This window comes from Ichthyophthirius multifiliis (assembly GCF_000220395.1).
Source record: "Ichthyophthirius multifiliis unplaced genomic scaffold scaff_1120509250468, whole genome shotgun sequence".
NCBI lineage: Eukaryota > Ciliophora > Oligohymenophorea > Hymenostomatida > Ichthyophthirius > Ichthyophthirius multifiliis.
The window spans coordinates 1-9571 of NW_004086717.1; the positions used below are offsets into that span (position 1 = coordinate 1).

At 18.0% G+C, this 9571-nt stretch overlaps 3 protein-coding genes across 3 annotated transcripts, besides 30 other annotated features; 1 reads left to right on the forward strand and 2 right to left on the reverse strand. All coding sequences in view use genetic code 6, as the record gives it.

Moving 5' to 3' along the window:
- The first annotated feature begins 28 nt into the window (after positions 1-28).
- Positions 29-82: a microsatellite.
- A 273-nt stretch (positions 83-355) lies between these two features.
- Positions 356-381: a microsatellite.
- Positions 382-552: 171 nt separating this feature from the next.
- Positions 553-610: a microsatellite.
- Positions 564-615: a microsatellite.
- Positions 564-622: a microsatellite.
- Positions 623-1042: 420 nt separating this feature from the next.
- Positions 1043-1160: a microsatellite.
- Positions 1161-1316: 156 nt separating this feature from the next.
- On the reverse strand, positions 1317-2064 carry IMG5_075630 (hypothetical protein; the record flags this gene model as incomplete). Its single annotated transcript, XM_004036583.1, has 4 exons — positions 1317-1326; positions 1460-1463; positions 1791-1923; positions 2017-2064. 4 exons carry the CDS (start codon positions 2062-2064, stop codon positions 1317-1319), a joined length of 195 nt encoding a protein of 64 aa, XP_004036631.1.
- Positions 1577-1628: a microsatellite.
- Positions 1671-1732: a microsatellite.
- Positions 1854-1958: a microsatellite.
- Positions 1876-1985: a microsatellite.
- Positions 1889-2002: a microsatellite.
- Positions 1928-2028: a microsatellite.
- Positions 2065-2200: 136 nt separating the features above from the next.
- Positions 2201-4631, forward strand: IMG5_075640 (hypothetical protein; the record flags this gene model as incomplete). Its single annotated transcript, XM_004036584.1, has 2 exons — positions 2201-3393; positions 3760-4631. The coding sequence occupies exons 1-2, from the start codon at positions 2238-2240 to the stop codon at positions 4629-4631; spliced, it is 2028 nt and encodes a 675-aa protein (XP_004036632.1). The 5' UTR covers positions 2201-2237.
- Positions 3590-3681: a microsatellite.
- Positions 3618-3647: a microsatellite.
- Positions 3622-3675: a microsatellite.
- Positions 3665-3746: a microsatellite.
- Positions 3693-3746: a microsatellite.
- Positions 3693-3750: a microsatellite.
- A 305-nt stretch (positions 4632-4936) lies between the features above and the next one.
- Positions 4937-4985: a microsatellite.
- An 18-nt stretch (positions 4986-5003) lies between these two features.
- Positions 5004-5572, reverse strand: IMG5_075650 (hypothetical protein). The gene has a single exon (XM_004036585.1). The coding sequence runs from the start codon at positions 5539-5541 to the stop codon at positions 5170-5172; it is 372 nt and encodes a 123-aa protein (XP_004036633.1). The 5' UTR covers positions 5542-5572; the 3' UTR covers positions 5004-5169.
- A 61-nt stretch (positions 5573-5633) lies between these two features.
- Positions 5634-5678: a microsatellite.
- A 1005-nt stretch (positions 5679-6683) lies between these two features.
- Positions 6684-6726: a microsatellite.
- An 814-nt stretch (positions 6727-7540) lies between these two features.
- Positions 7541-7582: a microsatellite.
- An 848-nt stretch (positions 7583-8430) lies between these two features.
- Positions 8431-8687: a microsatellite.
- Positions 8688-9077: 390 nt separating this feature from the next.
- Positions 9078-9129: a microsatellite.
- Positions 9130-9131: 2 nt separating this feature from the next.
- Positions 9132-9210: a microsatellite.
- Positions 9135-9180: a microsatellite.
- Positions 9177-9280: a microsatellite.
- Positions 9281-9447: 167 nt separating this feature from the next.
- Positions 9448-9570: a microsatellite.
- Positions 9448-9571: part of a microsatellite that runs on past the window's edge.
- Positions 9559-9571: part of a microsatellite that runs on past the window's edge.

Genomic DNA, 9571 nt, shown 5'->3' on the forward strand with positions numbered 1-9571 from the left:
TTAATTTATTTATTTATNTATAATAATAATATAATATATATATATATATATATATATATATATATTTATAATACTTATATATTTTTTATATAATTTTATGCTTCTTTTCTATTTTTCTTAGAATGTTATTTTTGGTTTTTAAAAATAAAGAGAAGAATATTGGTTTTAAGATTTAATTATTATATTTGCATTTTTACTTGATATTACATCTATTTTTGTTATTGGTATTTTTTTAAGTTTCATTTAGAATTATTGTTTTAGAATACTACAACAATTGAAAATCTTGATAAAAAAAGACAAAATAACAATACAAATGCAAATACTACTAATTTAGTAAAAAAAAGCATATTTTAAATTTATTTTTATTTTTATTTTTATTTTAAGTTTGATTTAGGTAAATACTATAATTTTGTTTAAGTTTTTGGCTTAAATTGCGTTTATTGGCCTTTTCCTTTGATTACTGAAAGAGGTTATTTTAATCTATTTATTTAAAAAAAAAAAAAATTAAGCAAAACCTTTCGGAGATGGTATTTTATGGCCATAAATAGCAGCATAATAACATTAATAACAATAACAATAATAATAACAATAATAATAACAATAATAATAACAATAGTAATAAATAATATATTATATAAATTCTCATTAAATTAAATAGAAAAATCGACATAAATGATAAGTCATTTTCAAATACATAATAAACAATTAATAATACAGATACAAAATATGGTATTTTTTTTATAAAAAAAAAGAAATGAAATAAATAAATAAACTATAATTTATTAAAAAAAAAAAAAAGGAGAACAGAATAAAAATGTATCATATAGTTTAACTAATAATAGTTAATAATTAAGATAGAATAATTTTTAAAATAATGGAGGAGTTTTTACTAATAATTTTGCCTAAAATTCAAGTATTAATTAAAATAATAGTATAATTAATAATAGTTACACAATCGGAAATAATAAATAAATTTATTATAGGCCTTAAATTTGATTTTTTTTTAAATATAAATACATATGTTATATAATTTTTAGTTTTGTAAAAATAATTAGTATTATTATTATATTTTTATAATGTTTTTTTTTTTTTCTATAAATAATAATTTTTTATTTTTATATTCAAATAGTAGTTTTTTTTTTTTTTCATATAAAAATAATATAAGTTATATATATTGTTTTAAATAAATATAAATTAATATTAATAAATAGAATATAAAATTAAAAGAAATATTTAACTAGTTTATAGATATTTCTATATATAAAAATAATTATCAAAAAAATATTAAAATATAAAGAATAATAATAAATATTAATTCAAACTTATCTTTAAAATAAAAATATAAAATATTGTATAATTATTTTAAAAAAATTTACTTAATGACAATTAAATAATATTTTTTAAAAATAAATTAATTATCTATTATAAAAATTATAAAAAATTAAATAAAATTATCTACAATTCTTTCGTTTTTAAAATAAAAAAACAAATCCAAATAAAAAATAATATAAAAACAAAAGGGAGGAAAAATTAAATAAAATAAAAAATTGAAAATATTCATAAATATTAATATAATAATTAAAAAAACAACAAAAAACAAAAATTTAAATAAAAAAATTAAAAAAAAATATCAAAAATCAAAAAGAAAAAGAAAAAAAACTATATCAAAAAAAAATTAAAAAAAATCAAAAATAAAAAAAATATAAATAAGTAAAATAAAAATAAAATAAAAAAATTTATATATTATAATAACATAAGTAAAAATAAAAATGTAATATAATTAAAAAAACACATATGAGTACACAAACCCTGCAATAAATAGTTATTAATCATCTTTTGTATCAAATAATTCTTAATAAGCATAATAACCTTTACAACCATTATAACCATAATAACAATATAAGCAATAATAACCATTATAAACTTTATAACAATAATAATAATAATAATAATAATAATAATAATAATAATAATAATAATAATAATATTAATATTAATAATATTAATAAAATTTACAATAATAATAATTTTAACACTAATATGGTGGTTCCAATAATTATACATAAAATTTTAATTTAAACACTTAGGATTTTGATAAATCATATATACCTTCATCTCATTTACCTTACAACTTACCTAATCCACTCTTACCATTTACCATAAATTAACCAATAAATTCAAACTTAAACAAACTTCCCAATAAAGTATAGCCTATAATTTCCTCTTAATAAGCTTCAATGAATCAACTAGATGTCAATATAAACCTAAAAGTAAATGAAGAAAGCTTAAAAAGACGCTTTGATGAAGAAAAGCTTCCTTTCGAGGGTTTTTAATATGACCCTTTGACTATATATGACCAAGAAACAATCAACAATTACATTTAAATCGGAAAAAAAGACTATTTATCAGTCCTGAAGAAGAGTTGTGAGTTTTTAGAAAGTGGTTTATTCCGCCGAACGTTAAAAAGTTGCGAACTTGAATAATAAGAAAAAAAGTAAAATAAATAATAACCAGCTAAATCATCATTATACAATAAAAATCATTTAAAAGAAGAAATTTCGTAAATGTTCAAAGACCCTGAATTCCCACACGAAATTTCAAGTCTACTTGGAAACGATTTTTCCACCAGAGAATCATGGAAAGCCATCAGATGGTACCATCCTAAAGAAATAGCAAATTTTTAAGACTATTAATTATTTAAAGAGTAAATAAGTCCTATAAATATTAGATAAGGTTATATTAATAATATTTATTTTATAGCAGCTATAGTTTCTTTGGCTGAATTTCCTAAAAGAATTAAAAAATTATTCACTTCTTAAGCAAATCCTTATGGTATTCATTCAGTTATGATATGCTTTAGAGGTGAATGGAAGGAAATTATCGTCGATGAGTTTATTCCATGTATTTCACCATAAAGAGGACCAGCATTTACTAGAGGAATAGATGGAGAATTATGGCCAATTTTATTGGAAAAAGCATGGGCTAAATTAAATGATTCATATAGTTAAATTGAAACTGGAATTACTAATGATGTTTTACATGATTTAACTGGGGCACCTACAAAAACTTTTTGGTTAGATTAAGAACATGAAAGAGATTTTATTTGGGAGAAATTAATTGAAGCAGAAAAATATAAATTTGTTATGACTTGTGGATCTTCTAATAATTTGAAAATTGAAAATTTATTAAAGGAAAATGGAATTATTCCAGGACATTGTTATTCTTTATTGGGAGCATATAATTTATAAACATAGTAAGGAAATTTTAAAATTCTAAGAATCAGAAAAAGTACAAATAGTTCATTTGAATGGAATGGAAGATGGTCGAAAAATAGTTAGGAATACAAAAACTTAAATTTTGATTAAAAATAATCTTTAGATTTAGAAGGAACAAGTATATTAAAATAATAATATATATTAAATAAATTAAAAAAAAATATTATAAGAAAAAAAAAAATTAAATTATAAAATAAAAAATATAAAAAAATGAATTTTATTATATAAATGATTAATATAATTTTTTTTTATAATAATATAAATATTTTAAATAAAAAAAAAATATATATTAATAAAAATTAAATTAACAAGTAAAAAATTAAAAAAATATATTAATATAACAATTATATATAAAAGAATTAATATATAAAAATATAAATTATAAAAAAATAAAAATATATATAAATTTATTTACAAATATATATATAAATATATATATTTATATATTTATATATTTATATATATATATATTTATTTTAACTAGGAAATTCAATTTAAAGTTTAGAAGGTATTTTCCTTATTTAATTTGAAGATTTTTGCAAATATTTTAGTGATTTATAAATTTGTTATGTTCATGACGATTTTTAATATAGTTCTATTAGTGCTTCTACTAGCAAAAAAGACGGAAAATTTTTTAAATTTACAGTTACTCAATAAGGTAAATACTATATATTAGTAAATCAAAAATCAAAGAGATTTTACTCTTAAGAATTTTAAAATAACTTTTAATATGCCAAATTAACATTAATTTTAGCTAAAAGAGAATTTGATGAAAATGGTGTTTAAAAAATAACTTACATAGAAGGCTAATAAGATAATGAAATGTATGTATGGACAGCAGATTTTGAAAATTAAGTTTTATAATAAGGTGAATATTTAGTATATGTAAAGGCTAACTGGATTTATAATAATATCTCCGATTTCGTTTTGAGCGCATATGGTGTTGAATAAGTTAAATTCATAGAAATCACTTAGTATGAATGTCCAGATATGATTAAAGAAGTCTATAGAGATCATTCTTTATAGGTAGGGAAAAAAGGAAGAAAATATATCAAAGGAAATGAATAAAATGAAAAGAATGCTGCTTGGATATGTATTAATTAAACAGATGAGGGATTCTTTTATTTAGTTGCAGAAAATCATACTAATGAAGCAATGTATTGTGAATTTAGGTTTAATAGGATGGATGGACTTAAACTAAAAAAGCCTTTTAGAGGATAATTTGCATCTTTTGTATTAATACCAGATAAATTGAATTATGAAGTTGTAATTTTTAAAGTTTTGGATTATACAAATGTAGATGGATTAAGTATTACTTAGTCTATTAAATTTAGAGAAATTTAAAAAGAAAAATGAAAGAAATATTTTACTTTTGTTTTGAATTTTGCTTATAAACATTATATACATATTTTTATTTTAATTAATAAAAAATAAAAACATTTAATTTTTTTTTATTTATTTTAAGATTATAATTATAAAATTAACTTGATATATTAAATATTTTTAATATATTATTAAAAAAAAAAAAAATTATTTTTTATTTTATATTTTAAAAATAAAAAAACTTGAAAAAATATGTAATTTATTTCAAAAAAATTATATGAATAAATTAAATATATAATAGGATATTTATTAAAGGATTTATTTTTATTTTTTAAATGATATAAATATATATTTAAATATGTATATATATATATATATATAATATATTTAATCATGATTTAAAAATTTATTTTAAATTAAAAAAAATTGCCTAATTTAAATATATAAAAAAATAAAACAATAAATAAAATAACAATGCATTTTTTATATAAAATAAAATATTAAATGTTTATATATAATTTTTTATTGTTATTTAAAAAATAAAATATGGAATAATGATTGTAAAAATATCTCATTATCTTTTTTATTAAGCCAATCCAGGAAGATTATTCATTCCAATTTTTTTAAGCATTTCTCTAGTATCATTATCAATATATACCTATTCAACATTAATAGCTGAATTTTCAGGTACAAAATCGAGTCTTCTTTCTCTTTCTTCTTCTTAAACCTTTAAAGAAATACCTCTAACAGGTCCTTTTTGTATTCTTTTCATTAAATGAGTAGCAAAACCAGCGATTTTATTTCTTAGTCTTTTTGAGGGTACTTAGGCTACTTCAGAAAGTATTTTTTTATTGAAATGGAAATCATTAGTCATTTTTGAGAAATAATGTTCAATTAATGATTTCGCGGCTCTTTTTACGGTTTTTGTTCTTACTCTTCCCATTTTTTTTTTTTTCCTTTGTTTTTTTATTAAATTATATTTTTTTTTTTAATTTTATATTATATTAAAATTAAATCTTTTTTTTTTTTTGATATAATAAATATAATTATAAAAAATAAATATAGTATTTAAAAAATAAAAAAACTATAAATATATTAATAACAAAAAATTATGAATAAATTTTTAGTTTAACAAAAAAATAATATAAATAATAGTATTTTAGATATTAATAAATCTTAATAAAACAAATAATTATTTCCTAAATCTTTTCTTAAATAAAACCCACATAGATCTCAAAAAGCTAAAAGAAGTTAATAAATGCAATAATTAGTAAATTAGATTGAATAAATAGGAATTAGATGTTTGGATGTATTATTTTTTTTTCTTTTAAATACGATTATAATTTTACTAAATGATCAAAGATATTTTCTACTATATAGTTTTTTTTCCAAAAATAATATCTATAATCTTAAAGAATTTAAAGAATGATTTAAGAATATAAAATTTTATATGATTGGAAAATAAATGCCAATATCTATAACAAAACGAATGCTTTTTATACTGAATGGATTATTTTTATGTATGACAGCATGTTTATAATATATAAAATTGTTTAGGCTTGGAAGCAATACTAGAAGGTGCTAAATATATTAGTTAGAAGAAGAAAAAAGACTTAAATATGGTTAGGGAGAGGTGAACTGCTATTAAACAGATTATTTTATTGAAGGAATTTTAAAAAGATAAAGTATAAAGCATTTATTTATTTTTTTCATACAATTTTACAGGAAACCTTTTTATGGTGATAATAAAATTTATAAAGGATTTTGAAAAGTTGATTTAAGGCATGGAAAAAGTAACTATATTATAAAAGGCGATTTAACTATTATGGTAATTGGAATTTTTGGTCTTTTATATAGAGTTTAATGTCTTATTTTTTGTATAAATTTTATTTTATATAAATAAAAATTAATTTTTTTTTTTTCATTTTTTAATAGTATTACTTTAATAATTTTTTATACAAAAAATGGTTTAAAAATAAATTAAAAATAATTTTATTATTACAAACAGCCCAATATTTATTTTATATATTTAGTTTAAAAAGAACATATATCAAAAGCAAATAAAACAAAATAAAAATTTAATATATATAAACTAAAATTAAATATATATTTAAATATTAAATATAAAAAAAACTAACAATAATGCATCATATTAATATATCTATATAATAATTAAAATAAAAAAAAAATCAACCTTAAGAAGACTCACTTTCACTACTTTTAATATTTTTTCTAATATAACTTCTAGACTTTGATCTATGTCTAATTATATCATTTGGATGATATTTATTTGGCGGAGAATATGAAGGTCTATTCCATTATCGTTAATTTGTATGAAAATTTCTAGTTCCTCCTGAGTTATTCCTATGTCCTCCTTTTTACATAAAATACTATTATTATTAACCTCCACCACCACTTTATTTAAATCCTTAAAACTTTCCTGAATAAGTATTATTCCTTTATAAATGTTATAAAGGTAAATTCATTTACGACTACATAGAAGGCGGAGTAGGTGAATTTCTCCTCCTATTATAATAATATGAATTATTAATATATGGATTATTTTATTATTAAGAACTAAATGGTTAATCATTTTTTCCGTATATTTTTCCTCCTCCTTATTATTACATATTATTAGAAAAATTAGAATCTGATGAACTACTTTTTTTCATAAAAGACCTTTCTTCCGACAAATTATTTATAATTTAAGGATTTCCTCCTTTATTATAATTATTATTCCTTTATTATTTATGATATCTAGATTTGTTTGACATATTTTTTTATTTTCTATAAAAATGCATTTATTATTATTACTATTATTGTTGTTATTATCTATAATTAATATTGCTATTATTAGTATTTATTTTTGAATGAATATTTCTCGTATTTTTTTATTAAAAAGAAGAATCTAATGAAGACTAAGAAGACGAAGAAGATGAAACTTTTTTATGTTTTTTACTTTTTTTTTTATTATTTTTCTTTTTCTTCTTTTCTTTGCTTTTTTTATCCTTATTACTATTATTTTATTTACTTGTATTATTATTATTTATTTTTTTCTAATTTTTTATTATTTCTTAGCTAATTTCTTCTTCTTCACCTTCTTCTTTTTTATCTATAAGCTTCTTTTTCTAAGAAGAAACTGACGAAGAAGACGATGAAGATCTTGATATTTCCTTCTTTTTAGAAATAACACTACTTTCAGAAGAACTTCCTAGCTATTAAATAACTCCTTATTAATTAGAGTATTTGAATCTTCTTCTCTTTTCACCAAAACGGCGTGGATGGTGGCTTATTTCTCTATATTTTTTACCTTAATGTGGATATTCGGAACCTCTTCTTGACAAAGAAGGCCTATATTGATTTGAAAAAGGACCATACGGAGTCTATTGTTGGCACCCAGGTTTATAGAACTTGGAATAAAAAGATTAATTATATTGATATTAAGGAAGTTTTTTCATCTTCATGGGTTACATAGTTTAATATTTTCTATATTCGGGGGAATTATTAGATTAAGATTAAGAAGGAGAACGCATTTTAGGAGGAATACGCTATTTTTTACGAGATTTTTTTTGATGAGGAAATATTTCTTCTTCTGCATTACATTATTCTCCTTCTTCTTATTCTTGGAGATTTTTCTTATTTTTTTTTGTATTTTTTTACAGATTATTCGAATTACTGGTAAGAGGTGAAGAATCTTGATCACTTGAAGTATTTTCTATAGCATTAATTATATTATAATTTTTCTTTTTTAATAATTATTATTGTTCTTATATAGGAGGATTTGATTATAATAATGAGTTTTATTGCTATTATTAAGGATTTTATTAAGAAATATTTTATTATTATAATTATTATTAGATTTATTACTATTATTATTGCTTTTATTATTGATAATTTGATTACTATTATTATAATTATTATTATTAATACAATTATTATTATTATTATTATTATTATTATTATTATTATTATTATTATTATTATTATTATTGCTATTATTATTGTTATTATTATTATTACTATTATTATTATTGTTTTATAGTTCGTTTTATTATTATTATTTTTATTATTCATTTTATTATTGTTATTGTTACAGTTACTATTTAAGTTATTACATGTATTAAATTTAATTATTTATTAATTAAAGTTGTATATTTTCAGGTTTTTCCTCTTCTTTTTTAATATCAATATTTTTCTAAAACTCGGGATTAAATAAAGCATTATGTAAATATATATATTATTATTGTTATTCTGGTGTTAAAATTGGTTTATCAGAGTAAGGTAATTTTTATTACTAAATATGCTTTTGATAATGCAGATAATCTTGCTATTATTTTTACAGAGTTTATTAAATTTACCATTATTATTCAAGTTGTTGTTAGCTTTTTAAAACTTATTATTAGTACTATTATTGAAGTATTAATGAAAAATTTAATTAATCGGTTGGAGATTGAATTTATAATGATTTATTATAAAATGTTTATTATTTTTAATTTTATTATTATTAAGGTTGTTGTTATTAAATTTATTAGAATTATTAAAATTAAGATTAAGATTAAGATTAAGATTAAGATTAAGATTATTATTATTATTATTATTATTATTATTATTATTATTATTACAATTACTACTATTATTACAATTATTACTATTAATTATATTGTTATTAATTATATATTATTTGCTTTTATTTGTTTTAATTTTAAGGAGATTAATTTTATTACGTTTGTTCAGATGCATTTTATTATTATTTTGTTTCTAATAAAGATTTTTATACTTCAGAATGAAATTATTTGATGTTTATTTTTTCTTATTTTATAATTTAAGTTTCCTATATAATATTTTATGGTTCTTATATTATTTATTTTATATTTTCTTAAATTTACTTATTTACGTTTTCTTGTAAAGATTTGTTAATACTTTCTTAAAATTACTTATTAATATTATCTTATAATTATTTATTTATATTTTCA